This window comes from Mirounga leonina, unplaced genomic scaffold, assembly GCF_011800145.1.
Source record: "Mirounga leonina isolate KUSES-001 unplaced genomic scaffold, KU_Mleo_1.0 Mir_128, whole genome shotgun sequence".
Classification (NCBI taxonomy): Eukaryota; Metazoa; Chordata; class Mammalia; order Carnivora; family Phocidae; genus Mirounga; species Mirounga leonina.
Genome location: NW_023270320.1, coordinates 6782506 through 6808241, shown reverse-complemented (window position 1 = coordinate 6808241; position 25736 = coordinate 6782506). Strand labels below are relative to the sequence as shown.

At 52.9% G+C, this 25736-nt stretch overlaps 1 protein-coding gene and 1 long non-coding RNA gene across 2 annotated transcripts; both read left to right on the top strand.

The window, feature by feature from the left end:
• The first annotated feature begins 200 nt into the window (after window positions 1-200).
• LOC118009976 lies at window positions 201-5246 on the top strand. Its single transcript, XR_004679065.1, has 4 exons — window positions 201-252; window positions 1091-2485; window positions 4033-4184; window positions 4347-5246. It is a non-coding gene; the product is annotated as an uncharacterized LOC118009976 (long non-coding RNA).
• A 9862-nt stretch (window positions 5247-15108) lies between these two features.
• ZNF703 (zinc finger protein 703) lies at window positions 15109-18225 on the top strand. The gene is made up of 2 exons (XM_035004056.1): window positions 15109-15625; window positions 16643-18225. Exons 1-2 carry the CDS (start codon window positions 15383-15385, stop codon window positions 18173-18175), a joined length of 1776 nt encoding a protein of 591 aa, XP_034859947.1. The 5' UTR covers window positions 15109-15382; the 3' UTR covers window positions 18176-18225.
• Window positions 18226-25736: the final 7511 nt, after the last annotated feature.

The window sequence follows — 25736 nt, the reverse complement described above, 5'->3', positions numbered from 1 at the left end:
GCAGAAGACCAGGTTCTGACCAACCTGTATTTTGAGGTCTGACCCAGGGCATCGCTTAGCAATGCCCTGAGCTTCTGCGCCCTCCCTACCACCATTCCCTTGGCTAAGTGACATTCGGGGGCTGCCAGGGGGCATGCGAGGAGAGCTGGGGAAACAGCTCACTCTCTGGGACTCGGAACCCAGTGTCCGAGAAATGCCATCCAGAACACCTCCTGGTGTTCTCGAGGCGTCTATTTGTTCGTAACATTCTGGGTGAGTTTTTAGGGCACCTGTCTCAACCAACTTCGGGCCTCTTCTTCCGGTGCCTTCCATCTTGGTCTGTCGTCTCAGGCTCTCGCTCCCTCCCCAGCCCTGGGCACCGTGGCTCCGTCGGTCACTCGGGAGGTCTACCTCTGGGCGCCACAGACCTCGCGCTCCGGCCGCCCAGCCTCGCGCGCGCTCCCGGGGCCGCGGGAGAGGCCTGAGCGCGCGCCCGGCCGCGCCGGCGCTTTCATCCCGATCCAGGTGGCGGCGATCCAGTACAGGATTTACGGGGCCCTGACCCTGAGCCGTCAAGAAGGAACAGCCAGATTAATGGGGTGGGCGGGCTGGGGTAATAATCGTTTGTTTGATGTGACAAGCCTGATAGGCGTTGATTTACTTACAGACTGATGGGCTTTTAATTGAGCACCTCCATCCCAGTCACTTCAAAGGCAGGGGAAGTTGACAAGGGGCCCCTTTCACCGAGGGTTCCCGGTGACTGACAGCCCCCCTCCGCCGACGCTCGGCTCGGCCCAAGATTGGGCCCGCGGCCCCGGCCCGGCCCTCTGGCGAAGTAACACGTTTTCGGTGTAACTCAGAAATGGCCTTGTCTGCTGCCGGCGGGGGCAGGCCCCGCTCGGCGGGCCGCGCGGCTCGCGGGCGGGCGAGGGCCGGGGGCGGCGGGTGGCCGCCCCGCTCTCCCCGCCCGTCGCCGGCCCGGCCGGCCCCCGCCTCCTCCCGGCCCGCCCCGCTCCCTCCCTCTTCCCACACCCGCGCTCCGCTCGACCCTCCCGCCCCCTCCCACCCCTCCTCTCTCGCCTCCCACTTCCTCCTTCCTTCTCCGTCTCAGGAAAGGCCCGAAAAGTGGAGTCGGCGCCTGCGGTCCCTGGAGGGGCCCGTGAACACCGGTCCCCTCCTGTCCCCCGGACAGCCACGCTGCCCCTGTCGGGCCTTCAGCTCGGGGCACCCTCGGCCTGGGAGGCCAGGCCTCCAGGGAAGGGGCAGGGGCCACAGACCTCCGTGACGAAGGTCCAGCAGGACTTCCAGCCCATTCTCCTTTGGTCCAGAAGAGGCTTTCATAATTTCGGCTTTATTCTGCTTGAAATACTAGGAAACGTCCTTTATCAGGGAAGTTCTGTCAGAATGGATTTGTTTTGGTTTTGTTCGTTTGCTTTGTGTTGTTAAGTCCTGATTTCCTGGCTGCTGAACTTTTCTTGGGCGGGGAAGAAGACATGCCCATAGCCCTCCCGCGATGTCTGCTCACCTGCAGCTGCTGGGCTGGGGTCCAGGGAGAGGGCGCCGGGAGTAGTGGGGGCTAGGACCCCACCCCCACCCAGGGGGCCGAGTCCCTGAACTCTAAGGGTGGGGCCTCCAAGCTTCCTCACTGGGGTGGGGGGGGTGATTGAGACCCCCTTGGAGGAGGAGCTTCAAGTTCTAAGTCAAGCCACTCTAGTGACTGCCCAAGACTGGGCAAGGCCCCTCCCCTGTGTATTTCTCTTTTTCCCCTGGAATGACATGTCCCTTTAACTGTGTGAGGTAATAAGTGTGTTGTCCTTATGCCCATGTAGACAGATGATGAAATTGAGACTCAAAGGATAATGTGCCCCCAAGAGGCAAAATCACGTCCCAGATTCAGGTATCCTCCCTCCAAGTCAGCTCCTTCGTTCACGGCACCTCGCTGTATCCCAGAGACTCTTGTCCCATTCCTTTTGAAGCTGCTTTTGTGGTTAATTCTTGTTTCCCTCCCTTGTTTTCTCTTTTCAGGCCCTCCCCTGGCCCTTTACCCTCCTGGTCTGGGTATCCAAGGACAGAGCCTCCAGCCTAGCTTTGGGAGGCCAAACATCTCCCTTAGTCTCTGCCCCAAAAGCCACTTCCAAGCCTTCCTGAGAGCATGATGCTCCCTTAAGATCTGCTGCCCCCAGCTCTCCTCCAGTGTCCATATATGAAATGGCCATAGGAGAGGCCCCTGTGCATTGTGTTCTCCACTATTCAAACCCATTCACTGAAGTTGTCCACTGCCTATCATCTCGAAGCCAAGAAAGCACGTGTTTCTCCTGACCTGCCGGAGGGGTAGTTGGTACTGCGAGCTGAGCCCTAGGACAGAGGCTTCAGAGGAACTAATCAGCTCTCCCTTCTCTGCCTCTGTGCCTGGGAACGGATTTCCACCGATGCACTCTGATGAATACCGCAAGATGTGGTCTGTTTACAGTCGGTGTCCTCACTGGAGTCCAGTCCTCTAGGACAAGTACGCATCTTTTCATCTTATATCCCCAGTGCCCAACACTGAAATTTCTTTGAAACGTGTGTTGCTGAAATGGTTGTCGAAAAGCAGTATAGAGTCGGGGTGACATCAGATAGCCTGGGATCACATTCCCAGCTCCACTGCTTGTCAGCCACACAGCCTTCAGAGAAGTCATTTAAATTTTCTATGCCTCCATTTGCTCATCTGTAAAATGGGACAAAAAGAGCACCTACCTTGTAAAGTTATTGTGAGGGCTGAACGGGTTAATAACATATCTCATCTAATCCACAATGCACTGGGATTTTAGATCCAGCAAGGAAAGAAGAAAAGGCTGTGACATGATGCTTTATATCAATGTCAGAGATGTTTAAAAATGTTTTAAATGTCTACATGAAACCCTTAGAGGGGCGCCTGGGTGGCTCAGTCACGTAAGCGTCTGCCTTCGGCTCAGGTCATGATCCCTGGGTCCTGGCATCAAGCCCCGCATCGGGCTCCCTGCTCAGTGGGGAGTCTGCTTCTCCCTCTCCCTCTCCTCCTTGCTTATGTTCTCTCTCTCTCTCAAATAAAGAAAATTAAATTAAAATAAAAACACTTAGAAGAGTAGCTACTGCCATTGTTGAAATGCATTCTCCCAAAAGCCCCATGATGAGTGAGTTAATCCTCACTTTACAGATGAGGAAACAGAGATTCAGAGAACTGAAAGAGCTTGACCAAGCTCACAGGGCCAGTGAACCCTCGGCAGGCATTTAAAACCTGCCTTTGAGGTGCAGTAATCCACGGTTATTACAATAGCTGGCAGTCGCCCACCACGCTACCAGGGAGTTGGGAGCTGGGTTTTGTTCTCAATTGCATTAGCTTTCCTTAATCTAAATTTCTTACCCCTCTGGTATAGTAACTCTGCTTCTTCCTCCCCCTCCTCCTTCGTACTTGGCTCTGATCTTGTTACTTTTCTGTTAATGGCTTCAGGTTCTACTGTATCTGCGATTTAAATTGTAAGCGACCTCCTATCTTTTATGGAGGTAGGAGGGGTATAAATAAATATAAAGGTCAAAATTAGCTTTTGAAGATGACATGTAGCAAGAAACAGTGAGAGAGAATATGGCCACCATCGCACGTGGGTATGTATATGTGGACACCTGGGGGACTGCCCAAAATGCTCCCTCCAATGATTCCCCAGAGAGACTCTGATGCTCGGTGTCCTGATGCAGTGCAGAGCTCAGCGGGCCCCTTGATGTGGCGGATCTGTCACACCAGACTCTGTTTTTTCCCATAACCCAATGAGACACTACCGAGTGGAAAGGCAGAGGAGCTTGGGAAGCTACGGGGGCTGGAGGCAGTGAACTTTTCTAGTACCTTCTCTGGCTCTCCTTGGTACCCCCCCCCCAAAAAAAGAAGCATCTACTTGAAAGAGTATAACTTTCTAGCTCACTATTGCAATGAGTCTGAGGCAAAGGAGAGCATCCAATGAGCTCCTAACCAAAGCAATGTAAAAGGTGTATCGCTGCTTTCAATATCAGAAAGGGAACCACCAAGATATATTTTGTTTGGAGTTTTGCAGTCTCCCCACAGCCCTCGTGGCAGCCCAGGATCCACAGCTGTCAAGGTCACAGAAAGATGCCACTTGCCACTTCTGCCCTCCATTTCCCTACACGAGGAACCCCAGGATTCTACCTCTTCTGCCCAGCTCATAATACGTTAAAAGGTAATGGTTAGAATAGGGCATAGCATCGTACTGGGGTTTTGCTTCCCAAGTAGGGAGGCCATGGGCCAGCTAGAGGGTCATATTTGTGAATTTGCTTGGGTTTTTCAGGATGGGATCTGGGTGGAGAGGGCTTTTCCAAAACTTCTCTCAACTCTCCCACAGGCTCTGAGACCTGTTGGAGCAGAGCAGAGCCGAAAGCTGGGTGAGCAAGGGAGTTTGAGAAGGACGATTGCATGGGGAGCTTCGCTGGCGGCGGCAGGGAGAACATGCCATCCCTCAGTACCCCTGAATGGAGCCTACTATTCTTCCTCCAAGACTGAATAAAACGTATTCTGTGCTCAGATCCACGAGACAAAGAAGGAACATATCAACAAAGGCGGGGAAAGACGAAAATGGTTGTTCAGCGATTCATTCACGCAAGCGTAGTTCATCTTATGGCGTCCAAGGAAGCAACTGCGCACCAAATCCCTTCCAACGCTGTCTGTATCTGAGCCTCCTGTGAAATAATCCTCTTAATGGAATATTTAAGAAATCGGATATAAATCACCAACCTTTTATCTCACCTGAAGATCCACACTCCATAGGGCGGATGGTGTATACGTCTATCTGCATATGGATGGTTGCAGGTGCCTTTGTGAGTGGATGTTGCTATGTTTTTAGGCTCCTTATGCTTTTCAATATCTAAATCTTTTTTTTTTTTCTGAAATAGGGGTGTAAAATTATAAATCTTAGAGATCAGAGCCCAGAAAACAGCTGCACCTAGAGACAATTAAAACACACATCCCTAGGAAAAACCTTTTTTGTCATTTGCAACCAACAAAAATGCCTATTATTATGACGTGCTCATAAATAACTTGAGTTTGGCGTATGCTTTTGTACCAAACAGAAGATGAATAAATTAAATTTGATTTACAACCTTTTTTCATTTTTATTAGCACTGCTCTGAAGAGTTTATGTAAGGGACTTGCCAGAGCAGTTATGCCAAATGTTTTAAGGCGTTGATATTGATATTATATAAATTAAGGTGTTTTAATTTGCATTCTTTAATTAACTAAATACTGGCAGAAAAATAAAACACAAGGGCAGCCCTGACTTATTGCCTCTATTAAACTGCTGACATCTCTGAAAAGATGCTTTAAGTAATCCAATTCATGCAGAGCGGGGGAGGAAGGGGTATTAACACTCTGATTTAGCAAAATACATTGGGGTTTAAGAAACCAATATCCTGCTTTGCTTGCACAGTGGTTGAGGTGGTGCGTGTGTTCTAAGAAGGTCTGCATCCGTGTCCCCAAGGAAGAAGGGGTCAATATTTTAACTCTGCATCCTGCCCAGGTCTGAGCTGAAGGGTCAAGGGGGAGCCCAGCCCTGCCACTGGGTATAAGCAAGCTCCTGGGTGCAGGGCCCTGCAGACCTGGGCTGTATCACTGCCGGTCTAAAAAGAGACAAGCTGGTTGAATTAATCCAGTGGATCCCATGTCAACATGATCATGTCCAAAAACCAAGGAAAGAAAGAGTCAAAGATCCTTCAGCACAGTAAGCTGCCTCTGATCCATGCTTCCCATCACACGCAGGCCCCAAACAAAAACAAAAACAAACAAACAAAAAGTCTTTCTAAAAAGATGGGCCAGGAGTATTTCAATTCCTTTCCATGCTCTGGGTCCTGTCGCCAGCTCCAGAGACTTTCTTAAAATTCACTCTTAGGGTGAGGACAGTAGCTTCTTTCTCGTCCAAGTTAGAATGAACTTTTCCCTAATTTCCCTTCTTTGCTCTTAATTTTTGCTCTCTGTTTCTCCTCTCCTGTAGGGTCAGAGTCAACTGTGGTAAGGTCTCAGCTTCTGTGATTCTCCCTCCAGACTTGTAGGGAGGAACAGCTATAAGAAGGAGATCAGTTTCCCGTGTTGGCCGTAGGAGAGAGATTTCTCCTAAAACACAGGGGAGAACATTTTCTTTCTCTTCCCTAAACCCACAGGAAAAGAGCCATCTGTACAACAGCCCATACTGTTCTCTCGCCATTCTGAGGGTGTCCAACTTGCATTCTCTGCCTGGACTGCAAAGCATCATGTCCAGGGCGGGGATCTTGGGGCCTCACAGACACCCACTGAGTTGACTAGAGACACCACACAGGGAGAGGTGGGGCTGGGGAGCAGAGCTCAGCTCTCTCCTGGCCCCCACACTGCCTGTCCACTGGCATACAGCACCGTGTCTTCTGAAAGCCCAGTAAGAAGCAGGTCAAGGGCAAGCCCGAGCAAGCCAGAGCAAGCCAGAGCAAGCCCAATTGTACAGGCCTCCGAGTCCTGTCATTATGCAATGTCCCTACCCCAGTTTTCTTCCTCGAGGCTTTTCTTGAATTGCTGCAGAAATAAAGGATGAATTCCAACTTTTTTTTTTTTTTTAGATTTTATTTATTTGACAGGGAGAGACACAGCGAGAGAGGGAACACAAGCAGGGGGAGTGGGAGAGGGAGAAGCAGGCTTCCTGCTGAGCAGGGAGCCTGATGCAGGGCTCGATCCCAGGACCCTGGGATCATGACCTGAGCTGGAGGCAGACGCTTAACGACTGAGCCACCCAGGCGCCCAAATTCCAACTTTTAATAAGGAAAATACCATTCTCCTTTGCCAGCATCCAGTCCCCCCGCCCCACCCCCTCCAAAAAAAAAAAATCGCACTTTCTTGTCGTTTTCCATCTTGCAGCTCTGTCAGTTGTTTTAAAACAACTGTTTTAAAACATGTCTCCTGTCACAAATAAGATTGTCATCATGCATTTTGACTGCAGTGGTGAAAAATTCACCCAGCTTAGAGAGAGGGGAGGGACCTCTGAGAGCCCCTTCAGGCCTGCCGCAGGACAGGAATGAATGAAAGGAAAAGGACACAGTCTACTCATGGTTTTGAACTACTGTACTTTTTCTGGCTGTGGCCATTTGGGCTGTTTGTTTGGTTTTTGTTTTGTTCAATCATTTGTTCATTGATTTCTTTATTTAAGGAAATTAATGAGAAAAATGAAGACAGCCTGGCAGAAAACTGGTTGTGTTGAACTTATCAATGACAGGCCCCTGGAGACATGTGAGAGCTGCCTCAGGATACCTGAGGAAAGTTCTTCAAGATGTTAGAATTTTACTTTAGACCTCCTGGAATGTAAATGTATCCCGATTCCAAGAGCTTATCAACACTCTGCCTGGTCCCGACGGTTCTCCCATCGCCACAGGGTCAAGGTTACTAAGGAAAAGTGAGCTTTGACTCAGAGGCCCAGGCCTAGGACCACAAGTGAGGGGACCAGAGTAGTGCTCCTGCTGGGATTCTTGGCAACGAAACGCTGCAACCCTTGTTGAGAAATCATACGTGCATGCCCTTTCGTACCTTTGAATTTTGCAGGTAATACCTCCTCAAAGATAAAAAATAAATATAAAATGAAAATGAAAACTGCCTTGGTGAGCACACGACTAACAGTAATTGTTGATTTCATGATTTGATGTCTTGCAATCCTTCACAGTCCTCCTTCTGGAAATTCATGGTTGGGTCTGGAGATAAACCTTGACTGATGCAACCAAAACCATTTTATGCATTGTCTTTGACACAAACCTTTGCCTTTCAGTGAGCATAAACAAGAAAGGTCTAGATGATACACAGTTCTTATTGGGGCTCACTAATTGGAAAGTTGGCTGTATTAAAAGGTGTATTTGCCAATATCTTGGATTCTTTCAGGCCAGACTTGAATATTCGTCTCCTCCTTTTTCTCCTACTGAACGAGGGAGAAGGTGGGAAGGGGAGGAGGCAGGGTCATGAGAAGCATGCTTGTTTTGTTTTGTTTTTAAATCCAAAGATGGAAATGAGCCTTTCAAGTTCTCCACATGAATGTCACCAGAAGGTCCTGGAGGTGTCCCCCATGTTTCCTTGGCTAAGTGTCTCGGCTGAACTTCTAATTCACCCCAATTGTCTCCTTCCAACCCTCTTAAATGGAGTGGGGTTTTTTTGGGACATATGTAGTTTTTGCCCCAGCAATTCTACTCCTAGGAATATCACCCTATAGTTCTATTGGCACACATGGAAAATGATATATATTCTATATATACCCATATACTTATATCTGATAAATCACTGCAGCAGCAAGATTAGAAAGCATCCAAATGTCCACCAGGAGGGGACCAGTCACATAAACTGTGGCACATCTGTGTAACAAAGCCAGGAAACTACAAAATAAATAGATATGAGGAAATCTCCAAAATATATTAAGTTTTTTCTTAAAAGCAAATGCAGAACAATTTCTTTAATATGTCACCTTTTGTGTACTAAAGAAAGAAGGAATATACACGTATTTGCTAATATAAATACAAAAGATCTCTGGAAAGATGGGCCGTAAACGCCTAGCACTGATGCACTGGGGAGAGAGGCGGGCTGGTGAGAGGGAGGTATTTTCACTGTACATTCTCATGGCTTTGGAATTTGGCGCCATGGGAATGCACTTCGTCATAAATAAATAAATGCATTTTTCAACAAAATAAAAAATAATTTAAATCACGTTCAGAGGGAGTTCATTATGTAAATCCCCACTCCCAAATGGACCACTCGAGTTGGATCCTTCTGACCTGGCCTCTTCGGTTTCCTTCTCTGAGCAAGGCTGGCAGAGGGCCACCGAAACAAAAACGCCTTGAAATTGTTCTGACATCTTGGAATTTGGTTTCATCAAATACAACCAGTGATAAGTGGCCACTGCTGGAGCAGCTCACCCTTTTTTCTCTAATCGTCTCCGTTGAAATGAGTCTGAAGCAGCTCATCCCAGTCGTGGCAAGCGCAGCCCAGAGAGGTGCACACTTCTGGCAAGTTTAAAGGCTTACCTGGCAGAGGGGAGGGACCGGAGACACATCATTCTCACAGTCTGCCACCTGCCAAGCGAGGTCCTCTGGAGGGCCTGGGGTGCCCACTGGTTCCAGCTGGTGGAAACTCAGCAGGCACATTCCCTGCATCTCCCTCAGGGGCCTTCGCTCTACTCCGGGACTCCCCTTATCACTAAGCAAGAGACGGCGCCTGAACACACCTAGGATGGTTTACAGTGGCACCAACAGGTGCTCACTTAATGCTAGTGGGTCTGAATGTAACTTTGAGTAAATGCACTTAAGAACAGTGGGTAACTCAACTACGGGGGACTGAGCAGGATTAAGTTCAGCCCTCCTGACTTCCTTTTTTTCATCAGCAAAGAAGCACACAGATCCTTTCCTTCAGAAGCAAGGGCTGCCCGGCGTTTCAGGAGCTGTGGACTGTGCGTGCTGGCTTGCTCTGGACCTCACCCACCTTGGGGGATCACCTCAGGCCTGTGCCTACCAAGTGATCAATAAACAGTCATTGAATGGATTAATTCAATCCAGTTTCATTAATTAAGTGAATGCTCCCCTCCCTTCTTTCTCTGCCTCCATTGCCTCTCCGCCATCTTGTCCTTCCTAGGGATGAAAGGGAATTCCTGATTAAGAAGACCAGAGCTCTGGAAAACAAGTAAAGTCATTTGTTTTCAGTTTCTCCCTGCTAGAGGCCTCCTTCTCCCTCAGTTCTGCACACAGTAGATTGGCCCAGGAAGCAACTACTTGGGTTTGAATCCTGGTTCTACCACGTTCTAGCTGTGTACCTGGGGCAAGTTACTTCACAGCTCTGGGCCTCAGCACCTCGCCTATCACACAGGCATAATAATAGTGCCCATCTCAGAGAGTTATCACATGCAAGGAGCTCAGACAGCGTCTAGCACACAGTAGGTGCTCAATAAATGTTATTATCACCCTGGGTGACACACTCACTGTCTGCTAATCATAACTGATGCATTGGCTGACTAGTAAAATAGGAGTATTTGTAATTTAAGAGGAATCCCCAAGAAATGTGAAGGCCCAAAGTTGCAAAGTAGTCAAGGGTGAATGCCCAGGGCTGAGGCTGCTGTATGGGGTGTACGGGGCGGGGCAGAGGAAGGGAGAAGAGCTTCAAAAGCACACCTACTCCCACTGGTCTCCCAGGCCAGCCCTGCCTATCTCCCTGGGGGCTGATAGGAGATAAATGAAACAAACCACTTCTTCAAAGCACCCTGCTCAAGGACCCGGATCAAACACCAGGGCTTAGAAGATAAGCTCCAGCCTACATTTCCTTTGTCCATTCCTTCCCACCACATCTCCAAAGGAAATTCTAGGGGGAGGAAAAGTAGTTAATTCCTCTTTCTTTTATCAAAAGGAGTTACCTCCCCACTACACCACAATGGGCCCTGATAGGAGAAGGGGGGGGTGCTTTTCTCGGGGGGCTCTGCCAGGGATTCACTGTGTGACTTTAGGCTCCCCCATAAAATTCTCGGTGTCCTGTTCTTCATCAGTCCAAAGGGATGAAAACACCTGCCCAAAATAACTCAGGAAATTGTTGGGGGGGCGTGCGGAGGGGGGAATGATGAACACGGAAACACAGATTTGGGAAAAGATACTTTCACAGGTTTGTATAGTTGACATTTTGAAAAACACCAAGTTATCCACCTTGAATCTTTTTGGGAATCCAGTGAGGTGAGATGTAAACAAATAGCACTCTACAGGTAAAATTCTCATTCATTCAGCAACAAACATTCACTTATGACAGATGGCCTAGATTCACTTCCCAGCCCCACGTCTCAGGAGCTGGGACTTCGGGCAAGTGACTGAACCCCCACATCCTCCTCTGTGAAACGGGGTGAGAGAGGACCCATCTCTTCCGGCTTCTGCAAGGATTAGATGAGATACTGCGGGCAGAGTGCTTGTGGCAATGCTTGGCTCTCGGTGCTGGCCACTGGGAAGCTATCGCTAGGCAGTGAGAATACAAAGAGGCCGCGGACAATTCAGAAGCAGTCACAGTCCAATGGGAGAACGGGCAAGTCGACAAACAAGGGCAGATGCTGAGTGAGAAGCGTAATCATAGGACACAGTAGGCGGTGAGAGCGCAGAGGAGGGAGCTCCTTGGGCAGGCTCCCCACGAGGCCGGTTGTCCTCGCCCCTCGGGCCCTCTCCTGCCCAGGGCTGTGTCTGAAGCTGGGGATGGGGCAGACAGAGGAAGTGCCTTGAGGGCCCTGAGCGCAGGGCTCTAAATCAGGGCTCCCGGCCAAGGCGGTAATTGTCAGCCGCTGAAAGATATTAAGCGCCAGGGAGGAAAACCAAGTTCTCTATGAGGCAGACTTTTCAGAGTTCTTACAGCTTGTTAAAAAAAAAAAAAAAATGTAAATAGTTACCCAGTGAGATATTATTTCATGTTGTTGCCATTAGGGTTTGAGTGTTATGCAGAGAGAGGCGATCATTCAGGCAATTCTGCCTCAGCGAGGACTGAAAACTCCACATTAACCCCCACACAACAAATTCACCACCTCTAGCTCTCAGCCTGACTCAGGCATTTTCTCCTGGGCGGTGAATTTTATGTAAATTGAAGTAGTGAAAAAAAAATCTATAAATATTCAGAATTTCCTAAAGGATTTTCTTGATGGCTTGGGGGGTGGGGGACATTTTTTAAGAAGACACATTTTGACTGGAGGCTGGGGGAGGGCTACTCTCATTACGGGTCGAATTCTGGGACGGCTTGGGTCTTGCGGGCGGGGGGTCCCCAGTGCTAAGAGGCTCCAGATCCAGTTACTGCCGAGACTGGTCTCCAGAGTGCCAGCCCCACGGATGCATGCATCACAGCCATCATTCACCTGAGACTCCCCTTGTGCCAAGGGCTGAACATGTGGACACACGTTGTCTGCTTCTGGCCTCCTGACTCTTGGAGGCCACTCTTACATTTCATACATGGGGAAAAGGGAAGGGAGGTTGATTGCCCTGGCCCAGGCCCACCACAGCAGCATGGTTCGAAGGCCTGGCTCTGAGAGACCCGATTCCAAGTGACCGCTCTGCCACTCACCAGTCAAGTGACTTTAGGGAAGGGACTAACCTTTCCAGCCTCACTCTCTTCAGCTGGAAATGGGGAGAACAGTACCTAAGGCTTATGGAGTGCCTGACACACGGAATGGCATGGGGCATCCTCCAGCAGCCTTCACCCCATCCTATCTTAATGGTGCTGCTCACTCCCAGGGCAACCTGAGCAGGTCCTGGAGAGAGGGAGGCTCCTTAACCATACATCTGCCACTTTTCTGCAAGGCCAGGACAGGGGCCGTATGTCCTGTACAACATCTTGCAGGGACTTTTGAACCACCCCTACAGCGCCATGGCATGTATGTCATGCCTGAAATAAATATGGCCCAACTCAATACTGAGCCTCACTCTCTCCCAGGTGGCAAGCCATTCCTCTGAATAATGCCCTCGCTGTAGGCCACTGGGGCCCCTGTTAGGACTCCATAGGTTAGGGCTTCAGCTAAGTGAATGTCAAATACCGATTGCAATAATCGTCTCTTCGTGTTTTAATTAGGCCCCTGGTCTAAGTGTGGTATCCCATTTCCTCTCCTAAGGCAACTGGGTGGATTCAGCCAGAGGAGAACTGCTGCTCTCACCAGCACCCTGAAAGGAAAGGTGTCCCCATTCCCTTGCTAGCACTTTCCAGGAGAGGGGAAACAGGCCTGGTCTGGCCTCAGTGCTGTCAGGCATCCACTGTTCCTATCTGTGATCACTGCTGTGAGCTAAGAATGTGGGTGGGGTTTTGTGGGCATGTGCGTGTGTGTGTGTTTAAGGACCATATATTACTACTGAGGCAAACTGCTCACCTCCCCCACCCAGAACCTGCCCATTCTATCCTCATCCCCACCTTTCTCCTTTCCTTTCAATCATTCACTACCTTTTTCTTCTCTTTTCCTCTAAAGATTCTGTCGTCCTCTATCCTCCCCTCTCTCCTCTCTGCTGCCTCCTACCCCTCTTTTCCTTCCAAATTCCTCTTCTCTCTCCCCTCCCCTTTGCTCCCAACTGATTTCCCATTAATCATCCCTAGCACACATCTGCTTGGGTCCTGGAAGGATTTTTTGGCTGGCTCTCACAGCTGGGCTGGTTACAATAATCAAGAAGGAGTCTTTCATCTCTCTCTGCCTCCTGGGTCTCCTCTCTTCCCAGCCCGTCCTCCTCCAGGGTGCCTATGGAGGCCCACCCTTTTCCAGTCTGTAAGGCTTTCTTCTGTTCTCGGTCTGGGTAGCAATTTCCCCAAAGCCAAATAGGCTTGTAGGTTGCAGCAGCTCTGCCATGGACTTTTGAATGAGGTACTGGCATTGGCAGTGAAGTCAGAAAGCACAAAGGCTGGCATGGGGGGGGCGAAGAGACCACCACATAGATGGGATCACCCCCCCCCTTCTTGCACCCCTCTTGCTGCAATATGGAAGATACCTCACAGCCCGGGCATCCCTTAGCATTGGTTTCAACCTGACTACCAGGATTAAAACTGGGGTAGGCAGAGCCTGTGTAATTTCTAAGAGGTCTATGCATACCCCAAAAAACAGCAGGGATGCAGGGAGTACATTTAGTTTAGTGTATGATTGATATGGCCTGGGAGTGGTGCCTGCTGCCTCCTTTCCTGAGCATGATAAATGGCCGGGATTGCTATTTGTTATTTCCGAGAGGGTTCTTTCTTTCCGTTTGGAGAACCCCTCTGAAATCACCTATCCCCATCTTGGGTTCTCATGTTGTTTCAAGGCGTAGATCAACGCGGCAGAGTCAGGGAGGGGTAGTCCCGGAGCAATATGCCCCGAGTGACAGGCCTGACAATCAGCGTGATGGATTGGGTCTGAGAAAGTGGTACTCGAAGGGAGGCAGTGACACCAGCGCGCCTCCACTGGCCGCTGAGAGCACGGGAAAGTAGTCTCCCTAGAGGCCGGCGCACAAAGAACCAGCTTCACCTTCTGATGATCCGCCAACCGGGAACTTTAATGTCAGTACTTATGACTCTAAAATCTCTGCCTAGCGCGAAGCCGGCAATACACACTTAATCTAAAAGGCGGGGGGAGGGGGGGGGTATTCTTATTTTTAACAAAAAGTTTTTATTCCAAGATTCCCCTGGGAAAAGCTAGTGCATTTTCCCCCACGAGAAGAGAAGACGGGAATGGGAAGGCGCAATTCTGGAGTCTGTATCGACGTGCAGCACGTAGAGAGAGATCCCGCCCCCCCTCTGGGATACTGGCCTCTCGAGTGATCCTGGGTCCCCCCCAAAATAGCAGCTAGGCACGCTGCAGTGAGGGAATTGTGCGCCTCTAAACAGACACTGTAAGAAACCTGAAACACACCCAGGACCGAACCTATAAATCAGTGTGCAGGCAAGGCTCGCCAGGCGCGTCCGGGCGGTGGGCACAGCCTAGGACACCGCGCTTCGTCGCGTCCATCTCACCACGGAAGGGAGTCCTCAAACTTACAGGCTTCGGACAGGACAGGCTCAAAGTAGTTGGAGCGGCGACGCCGCGTCCCGAGAGCCGTGGACGCCTCCAAGGCTCGGGCGCTTCCAAGTGAGCATACCAGGGAGAAGCCAATTAGGGAAGGAGAGGTGGACCGGAGCAGAGCCGGAGCTGAGCCGGAGCTGAGCCGGAGCAGAGCCGGGAGCAGGGCCGAGCTAGGCTGGCGCTCTGGAGGCGTGGCCCGCCCCTAGGCGGCCTCCGGGAGAGGCTGGGACTCCGCTGCGACGGAGCCAGCGCCTTGCGCCCCTATCCCCCCCCGCCCCACCCCAATCCGCCCCACCCCAGACACACTCGGCTGGCGGGTGACTGACCCGGCCAGCACCACCCCCGGCGGTGTGAAGGGAGAGGGGAGGGAGACAGGAAAGCCAGCGGAGGCTAGGGCGCGGAGCCCAGGGTCCTGGAGAAGTCTCGTCCTCTATGGGACCCCGGGGCAAGGGCGGCCCGGCTGGGGGGAGGGGAGGAGTGCGGCGGGTGGTAGAGGCCGAGGCTGCGGCGGCGCGCGGGCGAGGCCCCTTTAAGTTTCTCCCCTCCCACCGGCGGCGCCGGCCTCCGCCCGCCGCTCTCCCCGCCCCGGGGTCCCGGCGAGAGCTGCGATTGGGCGGGCGCGGCGATCCCTTTGAAGTGTGGCTGCCGATCGCGGCTATTTGACGTGCGGCTCGGGGAAGGCGAAGGTTTTTGTGTTGCTCGCCGGGGCTAGCGGCGGCGGCGGCGGCGGCGGCTGCGGCGGCGTCGGTGGAGGAGGGGTGGAGGCGCAGCGACTGCTGCACCGCGCTCGACGCTGCGGAGCGAGCCCACCCGCCCCGGGAGCTCGCCTCCCTGGTGCTCCCCCTCCCTCCCCGCCCCCCCAGTGGCGCTGCCTCCTCCAAATGAGCGATTCGCCCGCTGGATCTAACCCAAGGACACCCGAAAGCAGCGGCAGCGGCAGCGGCGGCGGCGGGAAGAGGCCGGCGGTGCCGGCGGCGGTGTCCCTCTTGCCCCCGGCGGACCCCCTGCGCCAGGCGAACCGGCTCCCTATAAGGGTCCTGAAGATGCTGAGCGCTCACACCGGCCACCTCCTGCACCCGGAGTACCTGCAGCCGCTGTCCTCCACTCCCGTCAGCCCCATTGAGGTCAGTCTCCTGGTCGCTGCCCGCCCAGCGCCGGCCCCATTCCACCCACCACTGCCGGGCCCGCGGCCCTACTCCCTGCGCCCCGGGGCTCGGTGTGACGCCCAGGTCCTGCCACGCCGGCGGACGGGGTGAGGAGGGACCGAAGGAACAGGGATCGGAGTCCACCGGGTTCTCCCCAGGCTTCTCCGTGGAAGGTTTCCCCTTCCACGCTCGCCTTTCGGAGCTATGTGTTTGCTTTTGGATTGGGTTTGCTCTTGGAGTCTCCACTGGGTCCTTTACTTTTCCTCTGGCACCCAGTTTCCAGGCTACAGATGATCTCTCCTTTCCTGCCTTCCCCCCTCCACCACCCCCCCTCCCACACACACCGGTTTGGTCTCTTTGAAGCCGGATCGCCCCCGTCCCACTCCGCCTCTGTCCCATCCGGTTAGAGCGCACTACGCCCCGGCACTCCCGATCCCAGGTCTTTCTTCCTCCCACTTCCCTGGGTGCCCTCCCCGGGAGGGAGGGGCTACTAGGAGAGCGCCAACGGCAGCCCTAGCTTTAGAATGCGCTTCTCCCGGCTCCTACCTCGCGGCGCCACGGCCAGAAACCCGTCCCAAGCGAAGTTCCCCAAACTGAAGGAATAAGTTTTCTCCTGGGCACAGGGGAGGGGGAGATTAGAGGGTAGGGGGCGAGTCACAGCCCCTCCCCCAGCCCCGACTCCAGACCAGTCACCTGCTCCCGCGGCGGCCTCTGGTGGACCACTTCCCCTGCCCCATTTCCCCGGGCCTGAGCCGCGCTCTGGGACCCGGGGAACGAGGGATCCCACTCGGGCTCTGCGAGCGCAGTTCCAGCCTGCTGCGCCGCCCCGCCCGGCCCTTGCTCTCAGACCCTCTCCCCCAGGCCTTCCCGTCCCGTCGCGCCGCCGCCGCCGCCGCCGGGGCTCTCCGCGCCCACCAGCTCCACAGACACCCCGCTTGCTCCGTCGGTTTGCCGGTCTCACCCCCTTCTCCCTTCCCTTGCCGCTGTCTCCCACAGCTGGACGCCAAGAAGAGTCCATTGGCGCTGCTGGCCCAGACTTGCTCGCAGATCGGCAAGCCGGACCCGCCGCCCTCGTCCAAGCTCAACTCGGTAGCGGCGGCGGCCAACGGGCTGGGACCGGAGAAGGACGCCGGCCGCTCCGCCACGGGCGCCGCCTCCGCGTCTGCGGCCCTCAAGCAGCTGGGAGACTCCCCTGCGGAGGACAAGTCCAGCTTCAAGCCCTACTCCAAGGGCTCCGGCGGCGGCGACTCCCGCAAAGACGGCGGTTCCTCCTCCGTGTCCTCCACCTCTTCCTCGTCCTCCCTGTCCCCAGGAGACAAGGCGGGCTTCAGGGTCCCCAGCGCCGCCTGCACGCCCTTCCCCCCGCATGGAGCGCCGGTCTCTGCGTCGTCGTCGTCCTCCTCGCCTGGTGGCTCCCGGGGCGGCTCCCCGCACCACTCTGACTGCAAGAACGGCGGCGGGGGTGGCGGCGGGGAGCTGGACAAGAAAGACCAGGAGCCCAAGCCCAGCCCGGAGGCTGCGGCCGTGAGCCGCGGCAGCGGTGGGGAGCCCAGCGCACACGGGGGTGGCGCGGAGGCTGGGGCCTCCGGGCGCAAGTCCGAGCCGCCCGCGGCCCTGGTGGGGGCCGGCCACGTGGCGCCGGTGTCCCCCTACAAACCGGGCCACTCCGTGTTCCCGCTGCCACCCTCCAGCATCGGCTACCACGGCTCCATCGTGGGCGCCTACGCCGGCTACCCTTCTCAGTTCGTGCCTGGCCTGGATCCTAGCAAGTCTGGCCTGGTGGGAGGCCAGCTGTCGGGGGGCCTGGGCCTGCCACCGGGCAAGCCCCCGAGCTCCAGCCCGCTCACCGGGGCCTCCCCGCCCTCCTTCCTGCAGGGATTATGCCGCGACCCCTACTGCCTGGGAGGTTACCACAGCGCCTCGCACCTCGGCGGCTCCAGCTGCTCCACCTGCAGCGCGCACGACCCCGCGGGGCCCGGCCTGAAGGCTGGGGGCTACCCACTGGTGTACCCCGGGCACCCGCTACAGCCCGCTGCGCTCTCGTCCAGCGCCGCCCAGGCCGCGCTTCCCGGCCACCCGCTCTACACCTACGGCTTCATGCTGCAGAACGAACCGCTGCCACACAGCTGCAACTGGGTGGCGGCCAGCGGGCCGTGTGACAAGCGCTTCGCCACCTCGGAGGAGCTGCTCAGCCACCTACGGACTCACACGGCCCTGCCGGGCGCCGAGAAACTTCTGGCCGCCTACCCCGGGGCTTCGGGCCTGGGCAGCGCCGCCGCGGCCGCCGCGGCCGCCGCCTCCTGCCATCTGCACCTCCCCCCGCCCACCGCCCCCGGCAGCCCCGGGTCGCTGTCATTGCGGAGTCCACACACTTTGGGGCTAAGCCGGTACCACCCCTATGGCAAGAGCCACTTATCCACAGCTGGGGGCCTGGCCGTGCCCTCCCTCCCCACAGCCGGACCCTACTACTCACCGTATGCGCTGTACGGACAGAGACTAGCCTCAGCCTCCGCACTGGGATACCAGTAACCACAGCTCTTGCACCCACCCGCCGCTCCTCTCCTTTCCCCCCCCCCCCCCCCCCCCCCCCCCCCCCCTGCCTCGCCGCTGCAACTTCCACTTCTGCTTGTCCCTGCCGGGATCCCCCGCCCAGACCCTCCCCACCGGACTGTGTATTTATTTACTATAATGTTAGCTTACAAGCTGGGAATATAAGTGCATTAACGGCCCACACGAGTCAATGGTATGCAAAAAGTCTGTGTTCCCCAAATAATAATATTAATCACACAAATAACTACATGTTCCCCGCCCCTCTTCCTTTCTTTTATTTTTTTTTTCTTTTTCTTAGATGTAAGGTTCTTTTTTTCCTTTTGCTTGGTTTTTTTTTTGTTTTTTTTTTCTTTTTTTTTTTTGATTGGTTTGGTTTTAGGGGGAGGAGGGAGTGTTGGGGTTCTGGGGTTCTTCTATTTGTTTTCCCTTCCTGGGGAGTTTGTTGCATGCTTCCTAACCGTTAAGACTACATTTCCCCCTTCTCTTTTTCCCTCTTTCCCCTTCATTTCTTCTTGTTTCCTTACATTTGAGGTTCTGTTTTATCCTTTGTACAAGTAACAGAGAGGAGATATTTTTTGTAACGTGTTTGGGGGGTGCAGGGATCCGCCTTGGTGGCAAGAGGTCTTGTGTTCTGTTGACCCAGAACTCTGCCCTGTGATTCGTCCCCTGCAACCCTCTCCTTCTGGGGTCCTTGGTCTGCACCCTGGCCCCCAAAATTAGAGCCTTGCTCCTCTGTCTTGCTCTGAGCACTGAGAGCCCTGACCCCACCAGGAGGCTCCCCCTGAGAGAGAGGCCCAAGTGACCTCTGAACAGCCTTTCTACCTTCCAGACTTTTCATGGCCCCAAACACCCGGTAGTCACACTGCCTGCAGGTGGGGGACCTGTAGGGCTCATCTTATTCAATTAGAAGTCCTAGGAGGCCCTGCTGGTGTGAAACTTTGCTCTTTATATTTTGCAAAGTGCATTGATAGTCCTGTTTTATTCTCCATTATTGGGGCAGTGATCCCTCTCCTGATGCTAGGGGTAGGGTCAGTGATTCTTGCTAGATCCCTCCAAAGCAGACCAGTGGTGATATCAGAGGGCAATACAACCTTGGTAGCTCCACTGGGGGACAGTTGGGGAGTCGGGGAGTACACGGATCACAGTAGCCCCATCACCCCCTCCCAGGCCTGACCCAACAGAATCCCCAAAGTTGGCCGTGGGCTTCCGTGGGCTTCCGTGGGCTCCCTCAGTGACTGGGATTGAAGACTGGGACCCCTGGGTCTTCTCCCCACAACTTCCCTCCCTCCTGGTCTTATGCAGCAGTGCGGGGGGGAGGGCTGTGGGGCCTGTTTGGGATGAATAGAGCTCTCCCTTGGTAAGACTTATTTTGTTAATAAATGGAATACTTGGCTATATTCACACCGTGGTGTGTTTCTCTCTTGCCTCACCCACTGTCCCACTTCCAGACACCTGAGCAGATGTCCTTCTTTTATTCTTGTTTAAATACCTTATGGTTTCTTTCTGAGATTTCCGTTCAAGGTCGAGTTTAATGCCTTTCCTCAAGAAAGGGGTGGGGGAGGAAAAAAAACAAAACTTCTGCCAACGCATTACAAATAACATAAAACTGCCTTTATGGTTTTTTGTTTTGTTTTGTTTTTTTCCTTTTCCACTTGGTTATTTAGCTCCCAGGCTCCCTTCAAAGTCCTTGACATTTCCTGGGGACTGGGTGGAGGGAGTGTGTAGATGCGGTTTTTCCTCTGGGCCTAGAGTCGAGGTACAAGGGGCTGGGAAAGGAACCAGGACGCGGGGCTCAGGCTCCTGGCAGCACCGGCCCCAGAGCCCTGCAGGTATGCAAAGTCGACGTGCCTCTGGCGCCACCTAGTGGCATAAAGACGAGTGACGGGTGCCAGCCCCGACGACGCCTTCCGCGCTTCCCACTCGAAATGCGAATAATTTCCTCTTCTTGACTGCCTTTTATACACCTTGAAATCAAAGAGTAAATGCGCCTGCTAAGACTGGTGTTTTGCAAGGCCTGGGGGCTCCCCAAGGCCAGCGCTGGGATGTCGACCCCAGTCATTTGCGCCTCCAGAGACTTCTCTGGAGAGGGTTTGGGGTTTTGCTGAGAAGGCGCGGTGATTACTCGGGACTCTGAAGCCACTCTCGGTCCCTGTTGTCTTGAAATCATACGACTGACACTGGCTTGGGCATCCTCGGGCAGGCGAGGATGGGGCGCCGTTTACCAGGATTCTGGGACCAGGGCCGGGCACCTCCCCACTGCGCGGGGACTCCGCGAGCCCGGAGCAGAGGACGGGCCACCTGCACGTCCATCCCCGGCGGTGAGCCGCCAAGGCCGCCAGCTCCGGGGGCACCCGGCCGGGGCGCGCGGGCTCTCGGCCTCCAGCACCTGGGACGCGCCTGGCCACCTGTTGGGCGCACTTCAAAGTGGGCTGCCTCGCCCTCTCCTGGCTGCTCTCCGCGTCGGCCCCGTGCCGCTTTGGGATCGGTTGTTCTGCTGTAGTTTTGCTTGGCTTTTTCTGTGAGGATTGCGACTTACCGCGCAGTTGGTGCGAACTGCGTGCCTCCGAAACGTCGGTAGACCTGAGGTCAAGTGCGGAAGGGCGGCGTGGGAGGGATGCTCTCTCCGCCCCGCCGCGTTGCTTGAGACCACGCCACACCCCGCTAGAGAATCGCAGGAGGGCCTCGGGACTTGACAAAACCTCAACGTTAGATGGTTTTGGGGGCGGGGGGTGATTACGGTTTTTTGAAGTTTTGCCACTATATCTTTGTTTCTGGACAAAATTCCTTCATTAATCAAGAGAACCTCAGGCTGCTTCTGCAGAAAATGTCAGTGCTGGCCACCGTAAGAACTTATGTGTGTCCCCGGGGAAGGGACCTTGGCTGCTGGTGTCTTTGGGCACGTGGGGGCCGCAGGGGGAGTCAGGGAGAAGGGCTGGAGAATGGGCTGGAGAAGCCGCCCTGGGACCAGCTCAGGGTCTTCCTGGGGAATTATCGTTCTCCGAGTTCTCAAAGTTCAAATTGGCCAGAATCTTTAAAAGCCCTGAAATGTTACGAGTAGCTTTGTTTTTTTCTTTCTCTCTGTTGTTTTGTTTGCTGTTGGTTATTTCCCATCTTCCCTTCCTCTCAAGTCCTTCCCTTTCCTTCAGATACCTTTTTTTTTTTAAATGCCTGCTAAAACTGCTGGAAATTGCTCCCTCTGCAGGAAGACTTGAACTTTTCTCTTTCTTAAACTTGGCCGTCTCCAGACCTCCCTAGCTAAGTTCCTCTTGTTGGGATAGAGAAAGAAATAGATTCGCTGTCTGGAAGAGTGAACTCTCTGTATAGCAAAAGTCACGTTTCTAGAGCTGCTTGGCTCACCTGGAGCTTAGAAACCCCTCAGACTATTGAGTTTCCCCAGAAAATATATTGGTGGTCTTTACAGACTGGGAAGGATGCTGTGTGCCTAGTTGGAACGGGCTGTCCCCAGCTACCATTGTGACATCAAAGGGCAAGCAGGGTAGTCTGGAGTGGCCCAGTTCTCACCCTGAAATGTCAGCCCTCTTCACCAGAAATGGGTGCCAGTTCCTAGGAAACGTGGCTGTTTTAATTAGCTGGTGGAGAGTTGGTTACTGTCAATAGCTAAATTCTCATTAAACAAAGTTGCTGTTTTAATAGAGATAATACTCCCCCCCAACGGCTTATTTGCATAATTAATTCATCCAGCAACTCTTTTCTTCAAGAATCACCTCCACCTTCTATTTCTCCACCTCCTTCTCTTCCTAGCCCTCCTCCCCACTCTTCCTCCTAATCTCTCCCAGGCACCAGAAATGGGGCCTGTGTTCCCAAAGCACCAGGAAGGGTGGAAGCTCGGAGCTGGAACTTGAGACACTGGACGTTCCTGGCTCCGGGTCAGATTTTCACACCTCTTGCCCGGTTATTTTTGTGGCCTCGTGGGCAGCAGTGGGAGGAGAGGGAGGAGAGGCTCGCTCTCGGATACAGGTTTGACACAAACAGAACAGCGTGGTGCTCGGTTTTTAACTTGCCAGTCATCGTGCCCCCCCGCCACAAACCCACCTCCTGAGGAATCCGCAGCCGAAGGGGGAGGCTGGGGCCACCATAATTGCCTTGCCCTACCCAGCACACTGTGACGTGTCTCTCAATATATGCGCTAACTCCTGCCTGATGTATGTCTGGGTTACCGTGGAATTCGTCTTGCAATAATCCTGAGGCTCTGCACTTTATTAATCATTCTGTAGGGGAAGCTGCTCTCCAGTTTTCTGTTTGATTTGATTTCATTCATCCTGTCTTTTTGCAAAATAGATGGCTGAGTGCATCCGATAATGTATGGTTTAATTTGGAGCACTATGGGTTTGAATTACCATTTTCATAATGTGCTGTGCATTAATGTGGTACATCATTTATAAAGAGGAATGTGCTGGGTTTCACACTTTCTCCGGAAAGCCAAAGTCACCTAAAGGAAACAAAGCCAAATCACATCGACCCATCTTCTTACCTCGCTGCCAGAGAAACTCCTGCCTCCCCAGCCCGGTCTAAATCTGCCAAAGCTCATAAAACCCAACATGAGGCTTTTGTGCTCACATAATGCAGGTGGGTGTCGAGGTTTGGGGGGAACTCGCACATGGCCGCCCGGGAGCCGTCAATGGCGATACAAAGCTCCCCCTCATTATTGTGTAACAACAGCTTTGCAGCCAACCCGGTTTGAGGAGACCTCCAGTGGATGGCTCTCCGTAGACCCTAATCCCAGCCCTCCCTCCCCAATGGCTGTAATAACACCAGCTGTCTGTTACTCAAACTCTGACTGAGGAGGAAAAAGCACTGATTATCCAAATACAGTCATTAAAGGGGAAATGTGTTTTTAGGACTGTCAGAGTGATTAATGAGGGCTAGCTGTCTTTGCAAATGCACTTGTTTAGTCTAACTGGCAGCTTCTATTTTCCTATTGATTTATTGCAGCCGTTGCCGGGCCCTGGTGTGTGCGGAGTCAGGGCTCTTCACAACTGTGCCCTGTTTAAACAGGAAAAGCATGCGCCATTTTGTCCGGGAGGGAGGGAACAGCCTCGAGTCTCTCCCTTCAGGGCAGTCTCCCGGGGCCCAGACCAACAAAGGACACATTACAACCCTGCAGCCTAGAGAGGGAAGGAAGCTGCCTCCCCTCAGTTGTCCCCAGTCACTCCATTCCAAGGTCAGTGGAGACTCACCATGGCCCCTGGACAAAGCCTGTCCTATTGTGACACTCAGCATGCCCACATTTCCTCCTCCAGTCCCCCCAGACCAGCTGTCGGCCCCTGGGTCCGAGCACAGGAGGGGAAGGCTGCACAGGAGAGGGGTGCGGCCAGGCCAAAAACAGAGAACTGAAGCAAACCGCACCCCCCCACACACACACACACACACATCTGCCCAGGTCCGGGGGTGGGAGCGAGGCTGGGGGCTTTGTGGGAAACTGATTGATAGAGCCCAGAGGTTGATTTCAACTTTTCAAAAGAGGTCGAGGGACCATGAGAGTGATATCTACCTCTTTCCAACTGCACATTTAATGTTTTGACAAATGATGTATCTAATGACAAAAGTAGAGAAATGGCAGCTTGACACTAGAGTGCCGGTATCTGGGGACTTATACTTCCAGGCGGTCAGTCATCGAAGGCCACAGAATCTGCAGGATTCCTGTTACGTGCCCAGCACAGAGCTGGATGCCATGAGACACAGGAGAAAACTCAGACGGAATTCTGGTCTGATTTAGTTGGGGGAGACAAGACACACCCATGAGACAGGGAACAAGACAGCATTACATATAACTGCATTTATGCTGATCTAATAAAGTGCTGAATCGTACCGTGCAGACAGCGGAGAATAGGACAGGATGTAATCCGGTGCTAATTGTGAAGATCAGATGTGCAGGCTGCAGGGGCCGGAGGGGGAGACCACTGGGGCTGATGTGGGGCACCCTGCCATGGACGCTTCAATCTGTTGGGAGGCTCCCCAATTCCTTGGAGGCCCTTCCTTTTTTGAAGGCTGGAAGATGGATGAGGCCTTCATTCCATAGGGATAAGAGAGCTGGCACTTGAGCCCCTGAGCCGGTAATTCCCATTTCTACAGCAGACCAAGGAACAGGCTTCACTAACACTATAAACAGCACATCTGAATTTCCTTCCACCCGCTTTCTCCCTAATCGACTTGCACCTTCCACAGAGCATGCCAGGCATGGAAATGGTTTGTACTTCTTCCTCAATGACGTGCCTTTCCGAGTTTTCCCAGGGTGGAGGTATATCACCGGCATTATTAACACTTCCTAAAACAGGAAAAGCTGTCAGTGGATTTGGATCACAGATGAGCTGGGAAAACTTTCTCTTAAAAAAAAAAGTTGAGGGGCGCCTGGGTGTCTCAGTTGGTTAAGCATCCAGCTCTTGATTTCAGCTCAGGTCCTGATTTCAGGGTCCTGGGATGGAGCCCTGCGCTAAGTACAGAGCCTGCTTCTCCCTCTCCCTCTCTCTCTCCTCTCTAAAATAAATGAATAAAATCTTAAAAAGAGGAAGAAGAAGGAGGAGGAGGAGGAGGAGAAGAAGAAGAAGAAAAGGAGAAGGAGAAGAAAGAAGAAGAAGGAGAAGAAAGAAGAAGAGGAAGAAGAAGAAAGAGAAGAAGGAGAAGAAGAAAAGAAGTTGAACCTACTGGCTGAGAGAAAATGAAGTGACCATATTTTATAAACTTCAAAATAGAGACAAATGGTAGAAGTAGACTTTGGTAAACTTTAGGACACTCTAGGAAACTCCAGAAAGTCTAGTCACTGCATATCTGGTAGAAAGAGCATAGACATGGGAGTCAGAAAACTGGGATTTTCTTCTAGCTCTGGAACTTAATTGCTGTGTGACTTTGAGCAAGTCACTTAATCTGAGTCTATTTTTCTATTTCTAAAATGAAGCTGTTGGGCCCGATAATCTTGAAGCCCTTTCTAACTGGAATATTCTGCGTTTCTCGGTCCCTGGTCCCCAGTCAAATAGAATTCTAAAGTTCCTATCAGGACAGTGAGTGGGAAAGAAACTTTGTGACTTTACCTCACTGATGGGGCAGGGGGAGGGGGGGAAAGCAGGTGGAGTGTACGGAAGAAAAATATTGTCATGTGAATTTTTCACCCAGAGAAGTGACTCCAACAAAGTGAATTATGAAAATATGTTTTTAATTTGAGGAGATGCAGGTATTTCAAAGACTGGGTGCTTAAGTGGGTCAAAAATTATTTAAAATAATGTGCAGAATCCTAGGAGGTTAAACCAAGGTCTATGAAAAGAATTACATGTTTTGTAACCTATAGCTGATTGCTTTTGGCAGGTGGAATTGGCAAGAGAAGAAGTGAAATATAGATAAAAATCAAACCACGGAGGGGTGGGGGGGACTTCTGCTCTGAGTGGGCACTGGGTATCTCCACAGCTCTTTGGAACATAAGATAAAATGATCCTTCCGGAGTTTAACTCAGAGCCAGATTTTAGAATGCGAATAGTAATTTGGAGAATGTCAATGCCCATTCCCTGTGTCCCATTTGCGCTCCTGGATA